This window comes from Furipterus horrens, unplaced genomic scaffold (genome assembly GCF_987537825.1).
Source record: "Furipterus horrens unplaced genomic scaffold, mFurHor1.1.pri manual_scaffold_9, whole genome shotgun sequence".
Taxonomy (NCBI): domain Eukaryota; kingdom Metazoa; phylum Chordata; class Mammalia; order Chiroptera; family Furipteridae; genus Furipterus; species Furipterus horrens.
In genome coordinates this window covers 15,001,906-15,022,189 of record NW_028327179.1, presented here as the reverse complement: position 1 = coordinate 15,022,189, position 20,284 = coordinate 15,001,906, and the positions used below count along the sequence as shown (strand labels likewise).

At 37.7% G+C, this 20,284-nt stretch overlaps 2 protein-coding genes across 5 annotated transcripts in view; both read left to right on the top strand.

Annotated features, from left to right (window-relative positions):
• Positions 1-3,642, top strand: part of KLHL7 (kelch like family member 7) — a 52,521-nt gene extending 48,879 nt beyond the window's left edge. For all 4 annotated transcript variants that reach the window (XM_090287114.1, XM_090287115.1, XM_090287117.1 and 1 more), the window contains exons 10-11: positions 2,197-2,294; positions 3,268-3,642. In XM_090287114.1, coding sequence (XP_090143240.1) covers positions 2,197-2,294; positions 3,268-3,551 — 382 coding nt within the window. In that variant the 3' untranslated portion in view covers positions 3,552-3,642. The remainder of the gene's footprint in view (positions 1-2,196; positions 2,295-3,267) is intronic.
• Positions 3,643-8,669: 5,027 nt separating this feature from the next.
• On the top strand, positions 8,670-18,992 carry LOC150001340 (nucleoporin NUP42-like). The gene is made up of 7 exons (XM_090287805.1): positions 8,670-8,875; positions 10,991-11,222; positions 12,533-12,627; positions 16,047-16,123; positions 16,878-16,964; positions 17,692-17,776; positions 18,415-18,992. The coding sequence occupies exons 1-7, from the start codon at positions 8,767-8,769 to the stop codon at positions 18,990-18,992; spliced, it is 1,263 nt and encodes a 420-aa protein (XP_090143931.1). The 5' UTR covers positions 8,670-8,766.
• The last annotated feature ends 1,292 nt before the right edge of the window (positions 18,993-20,284 follow it).

Sequence of the window (20,284 nt, the reverse complement as noted above, 5' to 3'; positions counted from 1 at the left end):
AATGCAGAAGGAACCCAACAGAAGAGTTTAGATCTTGTATTAAGGATGTACACACACTTTTAAATGTGCCAAGGTCAGGGGCATGTTTACAGCCTGGACCCTTCCTTTACGCCTTAAGAAATGGCTTCACCTTACACCCTGTGGGAGGCCCTCTCTTTCTCTTCCTTCTTATAGGTGGTAAATATCTATGAATGAGACAAGTCTGACTGATTGATCAAACTCATGAAGTATCTTTGTTTTAGCAGCTCACTCTATAAAGCTTACTGCACAGGGAGGCAATGAGGCCTAGTCCTGGCTCTCCCACTTCCAGGCTGTCTGCTGGTCCTGTCACCCGGATGAGCGTGTGTGTTTATCCTGAAAAACAGGAACAGTGTTGCTCCCCTGCCTTCAGAGTGCTCTAAAATGGAGAGTGGTGGCTCAAACCATTTTTAATAATATGTAAATAAATATAAGGCAACACTTAAGTTGCTACTATTTCAGTTAATCATTATGACTTAATTATGTTTTGAAAAGTTACATTTATTACATTGTTTTAAAAAAGAGCTAGAGGAAGAGTCTAGTCAAGGAACATGTATAAATAAATGACCCAGGGACATGGAAAACAGGGCAGAGATTGACTGTGGGAGCAGGGATGGATGGGGCAGGGGAGAGCAATGGGGGAAAATTGGGGCAACTACAATAGAACAACTATTTTTTAAAAAGAAAGAAAAAAGAAAATGCATTTGCTGAGATATAATAGGTCAATTTTACCCAGTTAAGGAAATTCCCCCTCAAAAAATAATAAAATAAAAATAAAAAAGAGATAGAAATAACCATATTGGAGAGTTAATGCTTATGCCAAATTTTTATTTTGTTGTTGTTTGGAGTATTTTGGTTATTAGCTGCTAAGAACACAAGCCTGTGTGCCAGCACCACCTTTACAGACACAAATGTCAGTTGTGTGTATGAGAATATATGCAAAAGAAGGGATGCATCTCTCAGAAAAAAATAGCTATCCACATTGTAATGCATTGTATATGATGCTGTTATCTCCTTCAACACTTGTATCCACATTTACATTCTCAGTCTCTGTATCTGTAGTGGTGGCTGTGAACACAGCAACACGCTATAAGTTATTAAACTTGACAGAATGATGGAACTTCTATTACTAGAGCTCTGGCAAGTACCAAGGTACATTTTGGAAAGGAGTAATAAATTTGATGATCTCAAGGGGTTTCTAGGCTCAACACTAGCAAAAGACAAGTTTCAAGATACATTTGCTCTCAATTCTATTTCCAACATTGGTAACCAGTTGAGCAAAATATGAATACAAAACCATCATAACTGCATTTTTGTTTGGGAAAGGACTTATTGATTATGCTTCCTTAAAGCCTTTAAAAGCAGGTGGAAAGCATAAGTAAATAAATGCACATGACTGATCACGTTTTATAATTAAATTGTTACTCTTAATTTCTAAAAAGCCGTAGCTGAAGTGGAAGACTTCTATGTTTTGTAGTCTGACAATATTTCCTAAATATAAAATTTGAGCACAAGAGTTTGGGTGCACTCTTTGGCATAACATTTAAGTTGAATACATTTACCCAATAACTTGTTCTGGTAAAGGAAGAACAATCCTTTAAAAAAGTAAGTGAATTTTCTTATTGAAGTTCTTTGAATGTTCTTGAGTATCAACAAAAGGTCTGACTGGAATTTCATCTGTGTTCATTTTCCCATTAGTTTCATGTCACTGTACTTACCAGCACCCCTACTATCCAATACTCTGCACATTCCCTAATTTACTGACTGCTAGAGGCCCATGAAAAATTTGTTTTACTTATTCATACATAAATATTAATTAAAATCACGTGACAGTATCTGTGCTTTATAGTCTCTTATGTTACCATTTTACAAGTTATTGTGAACTACAGGAAATAGATTTCTTCCAAAGACATGTTAATAGTTTCCAGATATCCTCTATATCTCATATCCTATCAGAGTTGAAGGGAATAAAATCTGTATTTACCCATCTATAGATAAATAACTCAAAACCACTGTTAAGCGTTTGTTTTCTAGCCTTCCAGAGGGGTGCCTGTGTGTGTGTGTGTGTGTGTGTGTGTGTGTGTACACACATATGTGACTGGTCTTTCTTACAAATTAGTATGAGTCCTTTTACTGCCTCTGAACAAATACACGAAAACCTTTCTTTTCTTTTTTCAGATGGACTGAGCTGTGTCCAATGATTGAGGCCAGAAAGAATCATGGCTTGGTATTTGTAAAAGATAAGATATTTGCTGTGGGTGGTCAGAATGGCTTAGGTGTGTATTACTAATTCACTGTTCAACTTTTTAATGAGTTTGCTATTTCCTTATCTTAAATTATGGAAACATTTCTTAAAATCTAGATGCAGCATTTATCACATATGTCATTATACTTATTGTTATAGTTTCTGGGAACTAACACTTGATGAAATATTGGATAGATTTAACATTTTTTTCCATGAAATGTGGGTAATGGCCATCAGTCATCATAACAGTCTCAGATGGCTTCCATACATTTCTAAGTCCCCCCTAGAGTATGGTATCACATGAGCTTAAGAACTATTGAGTGACAGAAATAGTCAGACTTTTAAAAATACTTAAAACTTTTTAAATACAGATTTTAGGACTTGTATCCAGGTTCTGAATGGCAAAGTTTCCTAAACATTTTCAAATATCACATGAAAATATCAATATTACTTTTTTTAATAAGTAAACTTGACCTTTTTATTTTCTTAAATAATGTACTAAAATCTTTAATAATTCCTTCAAATAGGGGAAGTCTGGACTGAATCTATATATACTCCACAATCTCATTTTAGTCAGTACCTTTAAGCATTACTTAGGTGTAACAATAAAATAACTGCTTTCCCTTCTTCTGTCTCTACTGTTGCTGTTTTCCATAAACTGCTGAAAGATAAATAGTAGAGGACAAAGTAGGACATTTGAATAATCATAATTAATCAGAAGGAAAAATTCACAGATTGGTATACTTTTTTATTTTTCTAGAACAGATAGATAATTTTTAATTTTGTAGAATTAAATACTTATGATTCTAAAATGACAAAAAATAAATTTCTGTTCTATTAAGGTAAGAATAAGAATTTAAATGATAGATATGTGGGCATTGTAAAATTCTTCCACATTTTCTGCATGCTTGAAATTTTTCATAATAAAATGTTGAGAAAATGCAAATTATTACTTTAAGAGGTCTTAGAATTGTTCACAGTGTTCATGTTTTGTTCTTTTGAAGGTGGTCTGGACAATGTGGAATATTATGATATTAAGTTAAATGAATGGAAGATGGTCTCGCCGATGCCGTGGAAGGGTGTAACAGTGAAGTGTGCCGCAGTTGGCTCTGTAGTTTATGTTCTGGCTGGTTTTCAAGGTGTGGGTCGGTTAGGACACATCCTTGAATATAATACTGAAACAGACAAATGGTTTGCTAACTCCAAAGTTCGAGCCTTTCCAGTAACAAGTTGTTTAATTTGTGTTGTTGATACTTGTGGAGCAAATGAAGAAACCCTTGAAACATGAGAAATGAATGGACTTCAAGATTCATCAGAGACTCAAAAATATGGCCACCAGTGCTTTGTTCCCAGAGTTTGGTTACAAAATTTTAGTTTGGTGGTCTTTTTTTTTTTTTTTTTTTTTGGCAGGAAGTTTCAAGTAAAGAAAGATCTCTATAAAATCATTGTTTTTTATTTGGATTTCCTTACTGAAAGATCTTATTTTAGATGGCCACATAGTCATGAACATATCTAGCAAGAAAACTTGAAAAATATTAAGCATTGGTGAAAATACAAATTCTTAAATGAATTTCACATTTGTAACTATGATTATGCCAGTAAGGGGTTGGCTCAGCAGTGAAACAGTCTCAGCTCTAGATTCTATTTTCATACATCTCAGGAGTGCTGTGTAATTGGGTCTGTTTGTTTTGATTCACTCAAGAACTAAGAAATTGTATGGAGCAGCTTAGTTTCACATAATTTTGCTTGTCTTCATTTGTTCTATTTAGTACCAAATGTGTTCCATTTTTAAAAGCAAGGCATATACATACTCTCTCATGAACTACATAATTGCATTTTGGGACTTGAAAAAATGTACTGTACTCCTAATGAAATAGATAAAATCAAATTAACTATACTCCATCTTTTAAACACAAATGTCAAGCTTAGCACCCATAATTAATTTATATCACTGTTTTACCCAGTGCTTAAAAAAATGATTATGTCTCTACCCTAGACAGGTAGCTCTGTTGATTAGTGTCATCTCAATACACCAAGATTGAGGGTTCAATCCCATCAGAGCACATACAAGAATCAACCAATGAATGCATAAATAAGTGGAACAACAAATCAATGTTCCTCTCTCTCTTCCCCTTCCTCTCTAGAATCAACAAATAAAAAAAACAATTGTCTCTTCAGCCCTCACTTTAAATAAAATCCAATTATAATAAGAATGATTGACTAGCCAAAAATAAAGCTTTTAGAGCAAACTTATACGTCACTAGAATAGCACATATAGTTACACAATATCAATGTTGACTTTGAACTTCTTATGGATTAAAAAGGTACATGATTTCTTTTCCTTGAAAGCTACATCAATCAGTGATATTTGACCCCATTATATCTAAAGTACTGTAATAATTTGAATTAAATTTTTATCATAATTAATTGCTCCTATGTGGTCAATAAATCCTTTACAAACCCATCTATTCATTTCTTTCCTAGTAATGCTTTGTCCTTTTACATTATGAAGTGTATGGAATGAGATGTATAACGCTGTCACCATCAGTGTTTTTACCTGGTAATATTAAATATTTTTAACTTAAAATAGACTGGTAAATTTTAATCGTTCTTTATTTTAGATGTGTTAGATAATGATTGTTTTTAAATTTTGTGAAGCAGTGTTTCTATTTTAATTTTCATTGTTTTCTTTATATGGGAGTTATATCATCTTAAACACAAAACGCTTAAGTGAGAAATTGTAAAAAGCATAATGACATATTTGTATTTAGGTAGGTTTTTTATGTACATACAGGTTTATTGAGATATAATTCACATATCAAACAATTCACCATTTCAAGTGTACCATTCAGTGGTCTTTAATATATTCAGAGTTGTGCAACTATCACCATAATTTTGGAACATTTTCTTCACCACAGAAAGAAGCCCCATATTCATTAGCAGTCATTCCCCAATTTTCTCCAGGTATTATAGTTCCCTATGGCTCCTGCAACAAATTACCACAAACTTGGTGGCTTAAAACAACAAATGTATCCTTCCGCAGTTCAGGAGGCCAGAAGTCCTATAGCAAGGTGTTCTGGAGGCTCTGAGGCAGAAACTACCCAAGCCTCTCTCCTGGCTTATTCTAATGGTTGCTGGCTATCCTTGCTGTTTCTTGGCTTGTAAGTAAGTGCCTCACTTCATTCACTGCCTCTTGCTTTTACGTGACCATTCCTGTGTGTCTCTGTGGCTTTGTGGTTATAAAGACAACAGTCATTGGATTTAGCCCACCTTCTCCCCACCCCCATCCAGTATAACCTCATCTTAACTAATGCCATTTGCAAAGACCCTGTTTCCAAATAAAGTCACATTCTGAAGATCTGGGTGGTCATAAATTTGGGGGTGAGGGCATTATTCAACCCAGTTATATCCCTCAAACACCCAGCCCTAGACAATCATTAATCTTTCTCTAGATTTGCCTATTCTGAACATTTTTATGTTGGGTTTTGAATTTTTCATTCCACTGGGAAAAATGTGTCATGAGAAAACAAATCTTTATTGAGGAACTTAAACAAAATAACAAGCTAGAATCTTTAATAGTGTCAAGGTCACAAAGTCAAGGAGAGACAGAGGAAATGATCCAGTATGAAGGAGACCAAAGAAATATGGGGCCCATCCTGGCCAGGTGGTTCAGCTGCTTGGAGTGTCATCCCGTACACCAAAAGTTTGTGGGTCAGGGCAGAAACCTAAATTGCGGGTTTGATCCCTGATCAAGGCACTTACAGGAGGGAACTGATCTCTCACTCTCTCTCTCACTCAAAAATCACGAAAGACAGAATGAAGAAACGGGAGGGGTGGGAGAAGATGAGGCCCTGGCCAGCCTGCTCAGTCCGTCAGAGCATCGACCCCATACACCAAGGTTCTGATGAGGGTTCCATCCCTCATCAGGGCATGTACAAGAATCAACTAATGAATGCATAAATAAGTGGAACAACAAATCAATGTTTCTCCCTCTAAAATCAATTTTTAAAAAATTAGAATATGAGTAGTGCAATATATATATGGTCAATTAACATGACAGAGGAGTCAAGAACATACAATGGGATAAAGGCAGTATTCAATAAATGGGGGAAATTGGACAGATACATGCAAAAACATGAAAGTAGACCATCTTTTTACACCATATACAAGAATAAGCTCAAAATGGATTAAAGACTTAATCATTAGGACTCAAAACCATAAAATTTCTAAAAGAAAACATAGGCAATAAATCTCCAATATCTCCCTTAGCAATGTTTTTTTCTGCTATATCTCCTCTGGCAAGGGGGAAAAAGGGGGGACTACATCAAACTAGAAAGTTTTTGCACAGCAAAAAATAAATAAAATGAAAAGATAACCTACTGAATTGAAGATATTCACCAATGACACATCTGATAAGGGGTTAGTATCCAAAATTTATAAATAACTTATACAACTCAAGACCAAAAAAATAAAAATACTCAGATACAGAAAACAGACTGATGGTTGCTGGGCTGGGGTGGGTAGGGGTAGGGTGGGAGTTGGGTGAAAAGATGAAGAGATTAAGAAGTACAAATTGGTAGTTACAAAATACTGATGGGGATGTAAAGAACAGCTTAGGGAATTTAGTCTATAATATTGTAATAAATACATATGGTACCGGATAGGTACTGTAACTATTGGGGGGAACACTTTGTAAAGTGTATGATTGTCTAACCACTATGCTGTACACCTGAAACTAAACAAAACCATATTGAATGTAAACTGTAATTGAAAAATAAAGTTTAAATAAAAAAATAAATATGAGTAAGGCAACAATGATTCTGAACTGGATTCTTTTCCTCTAAAGGACGTTATTGAGGCAGTTGGCAAAACATGAATGGAATCTAAGGATTAGATGGTAGTAATGCATCGATATTAATGTCCTGATTTTGGTGATTGTATTGTGCTTAAGTAAGAGAATTTCCTTATCTGTAGGAAATACGTAATTGGGTGATGGGGCATCAGGTCTGCAATATAGTCTCAAATGGCTCAAGGGGGAAAAAAAAGAACGTTCTTTGTACTATATTTGTAACTTAAGTTTGTTGTAAAATAAATGAATTAAACTGACTTTAAAAAGTAAACTAGGTTGCACCAGTTATTCCCAGTACTCCTAGAGATTCCCCCGTCCTCAAAAATCCAAAGTATGTGAGCAAGTACAATAGTCAATCATCCTGAAACAGCAACTTTCAACCATTTTCATCTCATGACACACATAATGTAATTATTAAAATTGTGTGGCACACCAAAAAAAAATTTTTGTGTGATCTGACCAAGAAAAAATATAGGTAGAGTTTTGATTCATTCACACCGGACAGCTATTGTTGTGTTGGCTGTTGTCATTTATTTGACAATCTAAGGGAAAAGAGGTAAGTGTCCTTGACTAAATAGTCAGGTACAGCAAGTTTTAAAAATTCTTGCAGCACGCCGGTTGAAAATCGCTGTCCTAAACCTCCAGGGACAAACGTGCAATCCAACAAAGCCAGGTTTACTGATTCGTCGCAAATAAGAAGACTCAACACTAGAGGAACTGTAGGGTGTTTCACCATACAAGAGCTGTAGGATTTGTGGGGAAGGTGGACTATAGGTAAAATTTAAATGAAACAGTATTGACAAGCTCAAAGCAAAGTAGCTGTGTGCAAAGGCATCAACCTCAGATCTGGACTGAGAAGTGGATGTAAGGTCATGTCTCCTTGGAAACTACAAAGAAAATATAGGATGTTCTCTTCAAGAAACTCTTATCTGAGCTCGGCCCCTAGGTAGAAATCGAGACCGCTTCCGTTTGTGCCTTAGATCCTCCAGACAAGAGTGGGATGTTCATGCCTCCTGGTATGATTTCAAATAGCAAAGTTTATGCGGACTTTAAAGAACAAGGTTTCTTGTTGTGTCAGAACATAGTACTCATCCAAAAATGGAGGCTGTTAACAATACTCTGTTGCAGTCAGTTCTTAAAAGAAACAGTTTCCTGTTAACGTTGCAATTTGCCTTTATCTGACACTGTTATCCATCCTGATGAATGAATGGCATGGCACAGATTTACTTTCCCAGATTGTTACAAAGGAATATACCCTCGATTTCTCAAACCACATCTAATCCTCCACTCCCGGCCTCGCTTAAGTTCTAGGTTTGCTTAACTCGCTTTCTTCGCATGTCGACCTCGAGTCTCCCTTGCAGCCCGAGGCTTCGCACCAGGGTCAAACTTACCTCTTTCTCAACGCGCTCGTACAAGCTTTTAGCTTTTCCCGGCCTCACCTAGTACACTGGGGAGCTCCGCTCTTCCCAATTCCTATTGGGTAAAACCCACGTCTCTCGTAACTGCGGGAGGGAAAAAGAGAAGGGGCCCTTCGTGGGCGCTAGGAGATGACGTCACAACAGCGGGACCGGAACTTTCGGCTGTTATAGGTTCTCGAGGAGCAGCCTTCCTTGAGGGTGGTCGTTAAGACCGTTCTGCCGGCGACTCTGCCGCAATGACCATCTGTCAGTTCTTCCTTCAAGGCCGGTGTCGCTTTGGGGATCGGTGCTGGAACGAACATCCCGCCGTCTGGAGGGCGGACGGGGGACGGCAACAGCCCTCAGGTGACGTTACCCTCAGCCCTCCGCCACCTCTTGCCAAGCTGCAATGGGCCTGATGTGGGGTCCAGCCGGTAGTTAACGGGCGCCCCGAAAGGGGCTGGGCGCAGCGCCGCGGCGCCCCCGGGAGGTGACGTCTGTCCCCCGCGCCCGGCCCACGGTGTCCTTCTGCCGTTTTTTCCTGCGTGTGAGGCGCTGGGTTGGTGTCTTGAGAGCGGACGAAGGCAGGAGGGGCTTGGTTCTGGTATTGCCAAGCAATGAGTTTTAGGTCGCACGTACGTGTCAAAGCTACGGTGTCTGTGAGTGGCAGTGGTTCGGAGACTTGCCGTAGGGCGACCCACACGCCGCCTTGCTTTAGTACACTCGTATGAGCAGTTGTTTTTTCCCCCCTTGACTCAAATATAATTTTTACTCAACGTTGTTTCCGAGGGAGGGACTAGCAACCGGGGGCCGAGTCAGGGCTCTTAATTCTGGGGAAGTCGCGAACTTCTTTGGAAATATAGTAAAAGCGTACAGAGCCATTGCTCAGACGCACATGTTCCTAAAATTTGGGGTAAAATTGGGAGGATAGGGTACCCAATGAAGACCTCTGGGCGCCGAGGGAACGGGGCGTGGAAGGGCACGTCGACTTGCTCCCAGGGCCTAAGCCCTTGCCGAACGGTTTGGAATATTTCCTTAAATCAGTTATGGATGGTGCGAAAAGCGCTGTCTTCGAAGAGAGGTAAGACACGAAAGCAGAATACAACACAAGACTTTAAAGGTAAGATGGAGTTTTCTTTTCTTAGAATTGGAACTTGGTCCTGAAAGGTGTCGCAGGATACTGGCTCCCCCCGACGCACTCTCCCACCCTTTCAGCCTTGGGATAGTCGCACTGTGGCTTCACACCTGTTGCCTCTTCTTGAGGACAGTCTGTGTGCATTACCACACTAGGTCTAATGAAATATCCCAAACCTAAAAGAAGGGCTCGGGGTCAGGTAAATGTGAATGGACTTCCACTAACCACGGGATGTCATAGTTGACATTCTGTGGAGACTCACTAAATGTAGTGATTAGAAAATAAACAATGAGTGGATAGATTGAGGGAAAATGTGTAATAAACTGTGTCAAAGAAACAGTTATTTAGCTACCTGCAGCAGGTGAATGCTTCTGGCATTAATAAGTGTGAAGACCCAAAGCTGTCTTCAAAAGATGACTTGAATTTCTTGAGCTGTGTCATTCCCCAACGGATTTAAAGCTTTAGAATAAGAGAATGCTATTAATCCCTACTTGAGGGATCTGGTTCAGCTATCTGCTGCCTTTTCTCTTTGGTTTTATTAAGTAGTTTTAGAGTTGGGAGATCAGTTTTCATAAGGAGTATATTTCCCATCACTCCACTTGTTATTACACTTAATGGAATATCTGCAATTCAGTGAGAAACAAGGTGAATTATCTTAGACCCCACTAGAAAATGATGAGTAGTTGAGACAGTTCAAGTGATAACTAGAGACAGAAAGGATAGCCTCATTGGCTCATTTTGATCATTATGAAACATTAGTAATATGCTCATAATAGAGAAATTCAAATGCATTATTCACATGTAAATTCCCTTTATAATCTCCCCATGAAAGATACATGCGTATGTGTTTTCCAAAAGGGAAGACTGAAATAGATTTAAGCATCTATTCAAGGACAGAAGGTGGAATCTAATTGTTTATGCTCAACAGACTTTTTCATACACTCCCCATATTTCAGAGGTTATTACTATATCGGGCCCAGTGGGTAAGCAAAGACTGAGAAAGAGCTTTTTATCCTGAAGGAATTCATGATTTAGGATATATGCCTTCAAGCAGTTATTCACTTAATAAGCCTATGTCAGCTGAACTTAGCAATATATCATTATTTTTCTAGAGCTAACAGTCCTCTCAGTCTTGTTAAACAGAAATGCAATTAGACCATTATGTGATCTGTTGATATTACACTGAACTATATAAGTCAAAATGAAGAGTTTTGTGATTTTCCATAAGTGGAAGTGTTCGATCTTTGCATAATGTCTGTATGTAATAAGCAAAATATAATGATATTTTCAGAGGTTTAAAAGATGAATTGCTAGTAAAATTGTTTTTATTTTATTGTTTATTCCAGGTAGTAACAGACGTGAGTGGAATGCCACGAGCCAGAGATACTCCAGTGTTATCCAACCATCCAGCTTCTCCCACTCTACACCATGGGGGGGCAGCAGAGAGCGAGAGAAGTCATCTTCTGGTTCTTCCGATTCCGGAGCTTCAAATAACGGGAACAGGGGATTTGGAGCACCTCAGAACCCATTTGCTTCTTCACCCAGCTCTGATGCACAGAAAGACGAAAAGGAACTCCTGTAAGTGAAAGCCCTCAGAAAAATTACCCATTCGCTTGCTTTTTGAAAGGAAGTAATACGTTATTTAAAAATCGGAATAAGCAAAAAAAAAAAGTACCCGTGATCCTATCACTCAGAGATAACCACGTTTTGCACGCATATATACATGTAATATAATATATATAACACATATCATACTAGATCTTATTTCACTTAAAAATGTGTCATCTTTCCATATCAGTTCAGTGTCTTCTCAGAGCTAACTATGCTTTTTCCTCTTTGTTGATAACACTATATTGTGAATAGCTTTCTAAGGTAGTCCTGCTTAAATCTGTTGTAAGTTATGAGACCTTTAAAAAGGATGAGGTAATTTAAAGCAACTTGTGATCTTAGAGGTCACATATCATCTCATATTTTTCTTTCTAAAACTTTTACTTCATTTACCTCATTCAAATTGGTTTCATTTGGTTTCCTTCATTATTGTAGAGTAAATTCCTTATCATTTCTCGAGAACATTTGTAGTAGAATTTGTGACTGGTACCAAAACAGTGCCTGGCTCTCTGTAACTTCCCTCGGCTCCTGGCTTCTAGGACAGAACATCAATATAGGTATTTGTTGGTCTTTTACTTCCGTAAATTAGTAGTAAACATTTTGAGCCATGTACCATATACTACTGATGTTTTTAAAAAAAGAAAAGAAACAAATGAACCCGTTCTTCCTATATTTGATGTTATAGAAATCCTAAATTTAAGATAGATTCTCTGTAGTATCTATGATTTTATTAATCATAGCATTCTGGACGGCATAGGAGGGGATTTAATTTAGAGCAGATGCTATCCACAGCTTTGCCAACAAATTAACTGTATGGCTGTGGGTCTCTTTACCCTTTTGCAAAATGTGAGAATTAGACAAAATGTTCTCTAAAGTCCTACCCTTTTTAAAAATGTTATGCTTCTATATTACGGAGTACTTCCTGTCTTTCCCAGTTAAATACTCATTGCTGTTGATGGTAATGAACAAAAACAATTAAAGTTGTATTGTGTATTTTATTATATTTTAGTTCTTTAATATATGTATGATACAGTTGTTCGCAATTAAATGAATTAGTTAATGGTTCCGTGTACTGGAAAGCCAAAATTATGAACTTCTTTAATATTGTATCTATAACATGAAATGTAGTTTATAGTTCTGTAACTTCTGCTTTAAAGAACACTTGAGAAAATATAATGAAAAATCTAAAATTATATATTTACTACAATTTAACATTTCAATCATTGAAAATTATAAAAGATAAATTTTAATAAACAGATGAAAGCTTTTTTCTTTTTCAGGGATGGAATTGTAAAAGATATGGAGGTTTGGGACTCATCTGGTCAGTGGATGTTCTCTGTTTATTCACCAGTGGAAAAAATATCCAGTATTTCAGGTAACTAAGAAATTATACATTTTTAAAATATTTTACAACTCTCATTCTGTAAAACCAAGACCATGACAAATAAAGAAATGAACCACGAACTTAGCTGTAGTTAAGGAGAGTTTGGACATTCTTTAAAGTACCTGAGTATTCTAGCAGAACTTCATGATTCGGAGATTGAGGTTGAAAAGTATAGTTCTTTTAAGATATGTGGTTCTCATGAGAAAATAGTAACATCAGGACCCACCACAGTTCTAATTCTGTAAGCCCAAGCAGAGGCTCTACTCTCTTGGCTCTCCATAGGTACCCCTTCAGAACCTCCTGGCTGCCTGCGGTGAATAGAAGAGTCATATCCTGCCTGCCACGAAGGCCTTAGCTGTCTGATTCTGCTTGCTCTTTCTTCCCTATCTTTCCTTTTAAGGATAGTTATTTTTCATAAAGCATGTGAAGGCCTATCCTGGAAATAATGTTTGAAGGTAAAGAGCTTTAGCTGGGCTGCAGGGATAACATTTCTATAGAATACTCCTTCCCTTCCCATTTTCTTTTGTCTATAGTTTCTAAGCTCTTTCTGGGCTGAAACCTAAACTGCCACACTGCTAAGCCCACCTGGGTGGCCCTGAGTGAATAGCAGGCTCCTAGCAGATGACAGTCCTTGCACTCCCTCAGAACTCTGGGGTCAGTACTCTGTCTCAGCTCTGCCTGCTCATTCTCTGCAAGCATTTGCATCACACCACTCCTCAGTTACTTTGGTACTCATTCAACAGATTCTTACCGAATTTCTTTAGTGCCAGGTCCTATTCTAAGTGTTGGGGATATGTTGATGAGCAAGATAGGCAAGATCCCTCCCTTATGAAACTTATGTTCTTGAGGGAAGGAGACAATAAGTAATACAAGGAAATAAGGGAATTCCAGCTGGTGATTTTTCTGTAAAGAAAATAAAGAAGTATTAGCCTTCTTAAATCAGTTCAGCATTGAACCTAATGCCTATTGAATGCCCTAAAGCAGTTCTTCCCAAGTGTGGGATATAGATCCCTATGTCAGGTTGCCAGATAAAATATGGGGTGCCCAGTTAAGCTTAAATTTTAGGTAGACAAAGAATAATGTTTTAGCATATGAATAACCCATGTAACATTTGTGACATATTTATACTAAAAGTGTGTGTGTCTGAAATTCAGATTGAACTGGGCATCCTGTATTTGCTCAGTTTGGCAACCCTATTCCTGAGACCCTTGTAGGAGCTGTGCAAGTTCAAAAATATTTTCATAATAATACTAATGCATGAGTTGCCATTTTCACTGTGTTGACATTTTCACAGTTGAAGCAAAAAAATTAATGAGTAAAACTCCTTATATCTTAGTATAAATCAAGCTAGAAACAATAAACCGTATTAACAAACTATAACAGTAGTCAATGAAAAAGATTAATGTCATTTTGACTTAAGATTATGTCCGAAATGAAATGGTAGAAGTCTTTAATTTTATTAGATCTTGACCTTTGAGTGCAAACCTTTTTACTATACTGTGTGACATAATGGGAAGCACACACAAAGTTGTTTCTGCCACATACTCAAGTGCGATGGGTACTTTAAGGGGAAGTCCTGGTGTGCTCGTTTGACTTGGGAGCTGAACCAGCCACTTTTTTCCCCTACAGAACAATGGCTAATGAAAGAATACCTGGCAACTACGGTTATTTTGACTTAAGTATTTGGTAACGTTTTCTTTAAAAATAAATGAAGTGAGCCTGTTACTTCGTAGAGAACAACTGACAATGATAAAATGCAAGCTTTCGAGTGAATAATAGATTATGGAATAAAATTTTTCTCATGTGAGCTTGATAACTTCTTGATACATAAAGTCTCTTCTGATGAGATGGATAGTGACATTAACAAATATGAATATTTTGATATTGTAAAATAACATTTGCCCATGTTTGGGAGTTCTAGGTAACACAGTGAACCAGTGTTTTATAAATATTTAATATATAATGTTACAAAATTATACATACCTAAAAAGTCCATTCTAAGTGCACAATTATCCAGTGAATTGAATATGATAGTACAAAAAGTTTGAGTCGACATTGGAGCTAAACTTTTAGAAACTACCACCTGTCAAGTTCTGGTGTGACATCAAAGAAGAATATTCAAAATTATCTGAAAAGGCCGTTAACATCATTCTTTTCCAGCTACATATCTGTGCGAGAACAGGTTTTCGTCCTATACTACACCCAGGCGGTATATTGCAACAGACTCAATGCATCTGATTATTTCTTAAGGTTAAATCCTAGCAATTCTATTAAGATCAGAAGGTGTGAACATTTCTAAGGCAACTGATGCTTAATGACAATTTTCCTCCTATAAGAGTTGTACATTTTTAGTTCCCTTAATGGCAGTTTAGGAGACTGTCCACCACATTTTTTTTTTAATTAAAAGATTTTTTGTATTTATATTTTGGGGGGTGGGGGGATAGAAGAGGGAAACATCAATGTGTGAGAGAAATATCAATTGGCTGCCTCTCATACATGCCCCAACTGGGGACCAGGCCCGTAGTCCAGGCATGTTCCCTGATTGGGAATCGAACTGGCGACCTTTCACTCTGTGGGACAATGCCCAACAAGCTGAGCCACGCTGGTCTGAGCCACTTAACCAAATTCTTTTTTTTTTTTTTTTTAATTATTTATTTGTTTGTTTGTTTATTTTTGGAGAAAGGGAGAGAAACATCACTGTGTGGTTTGCCTCTCACTCGCGCCCCCAACTGGGGACCTGATGTGCAACCTAGTCATGTGCCCTGACTGGGAATCCAACCAGCAGCACTGGGTTCGCAGGCCAATGCTCAGTCCCACCGAGCTTCAACAAATTCTTAGACAATAAATAATATTCACTTTTAATTTTTGCCAGTCTGATAAGTAAAGGATTTGATCTTAATTTTCAGTTGTATTTTTAAATTGAACTTTTTATTTCATTTATTTATTGGATATTGAAATTTTTGTGAATTGGCTGTTTATTTTTTTTGCTCATATTAACTTATTCTTCTTAATGATTTGTGAGAGCTCTTAATATGTTAACATTAGTTCTTCTCCTGACAGGTTGCAATTATGGTTTTCCCAGCTTATCATCTGCATTTTAATTTTGCTTATTATAGTTTGACATACAGAATATTTTTTTTACATAGAAATTTGAATGTATATGTAGTCAACTTTCTTTTTCTGTTATTTCTTCCTCTCCATTTATATTTAGGAAAAAAATTTCCCCTTCAAAGATAATAACCAACTACATTTTATTCTAATTTTTTCCCTTATTGAATTTTTTCCTTATGGTTATGAAAATTTTCTAATATCAACAATAGTGCATTTTCTTGTCTAGCACCTTTAGCTTTACTATACTATCAAAAGTATTGGCATTTATTTTAAAAATTCCAATTGATTCCTCACTTCAGGTTTTACTGACATTTCACCAGAGGAGCTGAGACTTGAGTACCATAACTGCTTAGCCAGCAATAACTTACAGAGTTATGTAAGTTTGTTTCCTGTTCATCTACCTAAATAACAGATTAGCTGTGAATTACTATCTTCTCCATATTTAGAGGCTTGCCTGTTTTGGTAAAGTGGGTGAGGTCTACAGTTTTTTCAAGACAAGGCTATTTTTATTTTCTAAATTACTTTATTTGAAATTGATTGGTTATCTAAAATGGTGATAATATATTTTGACTGTAGTAACTAGGAATGTCATTATTTTATTACAAATTATCCAACAATCAGTCCCAGAAATCAAACCCTTTCATCAGTTGGCAAACATAGAGCATCTCTTAGGTGCAGATACTGTGGTGAATGTTAGAAAAATAAAGTTAAATAAAGCAGTCGATTATATAGATTAACATTCTCACATGTCAAATATCAAAAATTAAAAAGCTCAGCTTGAGGAAGTTTGTGCTAAAGGAAATGACAAACTCTTTTGTTGTTGTCTACAGTCATGATCATGCGTTTTAACTGGCACACACGCTCTTCTCCCATCCAAATACAACTAACTGTGTGCCACCAGGTACTTGTGCTTCTGAACCGGGTGATTCAAGGAGCTGGAGAACAGGCAAAGGGGACTAGAGCTGGAATATCTTTGGCAAATAGGGGCAGGTCAATGCAAACTTTACAAGTTATGGGCCATAAAAATGTTTCATAAACTTTCTGTAATTTTGGCAAAGATGTGAAGTTGTTTGAGAGATTAAAATAAACACTCAATATTGACTCATTATTTTTCTGTCTTCTCTCTCCAGCTAAATTCCATCCAACAGTTAATAAATCAGTGGAGGAATAGGGTAAATGAACTGAAAAGTCTAAACACATCAACTAAAATAGCTTTGGTGAGTACCTGAAAGTTTGCTGAAGCGAAGTGTCTTATCTATTGCTTTTTTGCAAGAATTTTACTTTCAATTTAGAAAGCAGACTTAAAATTTTCTGTCAAGCCCTGGCTGGTATGGATGTTTCTCTCCCTCTCTTTCTCCCTCCGTTCCTCTCTCTCTAAAAGTAAATAAATAAAATCTTTAAGAAAAAATGTAGATCGGCCTATAGATACTGAAATGTATTATTAAAAATTATTTTTCTCATTTTAATATGTATTCATTGAAATTTAGAAAACAAAAATTTTTAAAGATTTTATTTACTTTTTAGAGAGAGGAGAAGGGAGAGAAACATCAGTGTGCAAGAGAGAGATTGGTCAGTTGCCTCTTACATGCCCCCTACCTGGGTATCTGGCCCACAATCGAGGCACGTGCCCTGACCAGGAATCGAACCGGCAACCATTTGGTTTTCAGGCTGGCACTCAATCCACTGAGCCACACTAGCCAGGGCTAGGAAAAATTTAAAAGCGTAACTAAAATTAAAACCATAATTCATCAGCAATTGACTCTTAATCTTTGAGGTTGGTGTACTTTTTTCTGTCTGTATTCATATTGTGGGCATTTTTCTATGTTAAACATTTCACGTTTTTAAGCACATATTTTAAATTTTAAATTTGGCTCTAAAGTACATATATAGAAAGGTACTTGAGAATTATTCATCAAGTACTTTATTATTTGCCCTTTCTTATAGCTCTCTGATATAAAGAATGGAATAAATCAAGCAACCTCTATGTTTGGATTTGGGAGTAGGCAAACAGCAGCATTTGGGCCACCAGGTAAGTGATAAAGTAATGCAGGACTTCACTGATTTTGAAAAATAGGATTTTATAGGTTTCAAGTTGTAAAACCTGAAAGTATGTTAAGCACCATTTTAAGTCAGCCTTGCAAATTCTACAGCCTTCCATAATGGAGCTTGAGAGAATTTGATTCATCAAGCCTTAGTGAAAGGGGGGCCAGAATGGGCTGGGCTGTTCTTTGAAAGGCCCTATGGCTCAAGCTTTAGAAGTATATTTTAGGAGTGGCTTTTCAAGACTTTTATAGCTGTGGTAGCAGCACCTTTGAGGACTTTCTTGTCACTATATAACAGCATAGTGTCCTCCGCAAGTGACAGCTCCAGTGAGATGGGGGGCGGGGCGTGGACAAGCCAGAAGTGTAAGAGCACTCGCTAATCTCTGAGGCTTTTCAAAGCCACCTCATTGAGTGAAGGTAAATCACGGGGCAAGTGAGGTCGGTGTAGCAGGAAGACAGTGGGTTTGTTCTAGCTTCTCGTTTTTACTTTTCTCCCTTGTAATCTCTTTCCAACATCCAAACGTGGCGGGAATAAGGGGAAAATGAGGGGGGAAAAAGTGGGGATTAACATGGCCACATTTCTGACTGTAATAGGTTTTTTTTTCTTTTTCTGGTTTATTTGTAGGTTTTCCAGTGAATAAGAGCATGAGTGATAATGCTCAAAATTTTAGTTTTAAAACAAGCTCTGGATTTGCCAGTGCCCCTTCTGGAAGCCCTTCTGTGTTCGGGAACACGCCCGCATTTGGAGCTGTTCCCTTTCCCGGTCCTGCCGTCACTACTTCTACTCCGGTACCTGGATTTGGGAAACCTGAAATCACATCTGCTGCTTCGTTTTCATTCAAAACCCCAGCAGCTGCAGGTTCTGGCTCGCCTGGGTTTCCAGGATTCCCAGCTCCCATGGCAGCAGGCCCTGCTGGAGCTGCGGGGGCCCCAGCCGTCACAAACAGCAGGTCGGTGGCTGGCTTTGGAAATCCAGGCTCACAATCTCACACTACTGTTTCCAAGTCATTCAGTGACAGTTTTGCAAATAGCAGCACATCTACCTCTGTCCCTGTCTCAAATAGTAGCATGACAACAGTTAATGAATTATTCACGCCCAAGCATCAACTAACGGCAGAAGAACTAGAGCAGTTTCAGTCCAAGAAATTTACTCTGGGGAAAATTCCACTGAAGCCACCACCTGTGGAATTTCTGAATATCTGAAAGAACAATTTTAAATAAAGAATGACTTATGAAATTGTCTTGAGTGGTTTATATAAAAGAGCAGATACACATACATGTATGTATCATATATACATATTTATTTATAATCAGAGAAGGAAAACTCTGACTCCAAAAAACCTCCGCTGCCTTGTGGCATACCTCTTCAGGGGAAAGGCTAAGGGAGTAAACCCCGACAGAAAATCCGGAGCCGGAGTCCCTAAGGCGGTTTGACGTTGTAGTCAACACCGGCAACTCCTGCGGCGCACCTGAAGCCAAGCTGTATTGACTCCGTCTTTCCCTTGGACCCTTCAGCTGCGAAGAGAGGGGGGGTCTGCTGCATGGGCAACAGCAGACCCTCCATATCACCCTGCCCAGGCTCTGTAGCTTCAGCTTCACTGGAGAGGACACTCCAGCGTCATCATAAGATGTCGATTCAACATGGGAGGAGACAGATACCGTGTCACTCCCGAGTTGGACTGCACAGCCATTCTCGGCGGTGCAGATAGACTCTTAAGAAGCTACACCATCGTCTCTCGAGACGGACGGCTGCCGACGACGACGATTTATTTATAAGGAATAGAGCTTTCAATTAACTGAGGAGTTTGAAATCCATTTTTTCTTGAGCTTGACTATTTAAGTAAAACATAATCAGAAGATTTTCTTTTACTACAATTATAAATGGAACTAAAAAAAAAACCTCGCAGTGTACACTGAATAACGTACTTTTTCCATTCTGCATCATTTTACTCTTACCCTTTAAAGTTTTACCTTTAAACTTTTTAAGGAGATGATTTCTAGAACCATTGGGGTGGGCGGGCAGAAATGCTGAAATATTTAGCCTACTTACCAAATATCAGTAGCATGGCTTCCCTTCATGTAAAAGATACTCTTAAAGAGAGAACAGTTTTTAAAGTGTGAAAGCTTTTATTTTTCAGATTTGGAGGCATTTTCCCCTTATGATTTTGTTCCGCCTCAATTTTGGCTGTCTCATGGACCACCGTTTGAGTTTTCTTCAACAATTTTAGGCTAATTTTTATCTCAGCCTAATTTTTATATAATTACATTTATTCCTCACATTATCCCATCAAATAGTTGGATTATAAGAGGAATAGAAATTGTGATCATGCAAATAAATAATGTACGTAGAGGGGCCAGGATTCATCAGCTCTGTTTCTAAAGCCTTTATTAAGAATTCTCAGACATGCTTGGGTCTCCTTGTGCTCTCAGATGGAGGGGCTAACGTTTTGATTGATCCAAGAAACCAAAGACCTGGCATGAGTTGAGGCATGATA

Coding starts and splice junctions, on each gene's coding strand:
- LOC150001340 (XM_090287805.1), top strand. CDS start 8,767: ATGACCATCTGTCAGTTCTTCCTTCAAGGCCGGTGTCGCTTTGGGGAT. Junction 11,223..12,532: donor AAAGACGAAAAGGAACTCCT/GTAAGTGAAAGC, acceptor TTTCTTTTTCAG/GGATGGAATTGTAAAAGATA. Junction 16,124..16,877: donor GCAATAACTTACAGAGTTAT/GTAAGTTTGTTT, acceptor TTCTCTCTCCAG/CTAAATTCCATCCAACAGTT.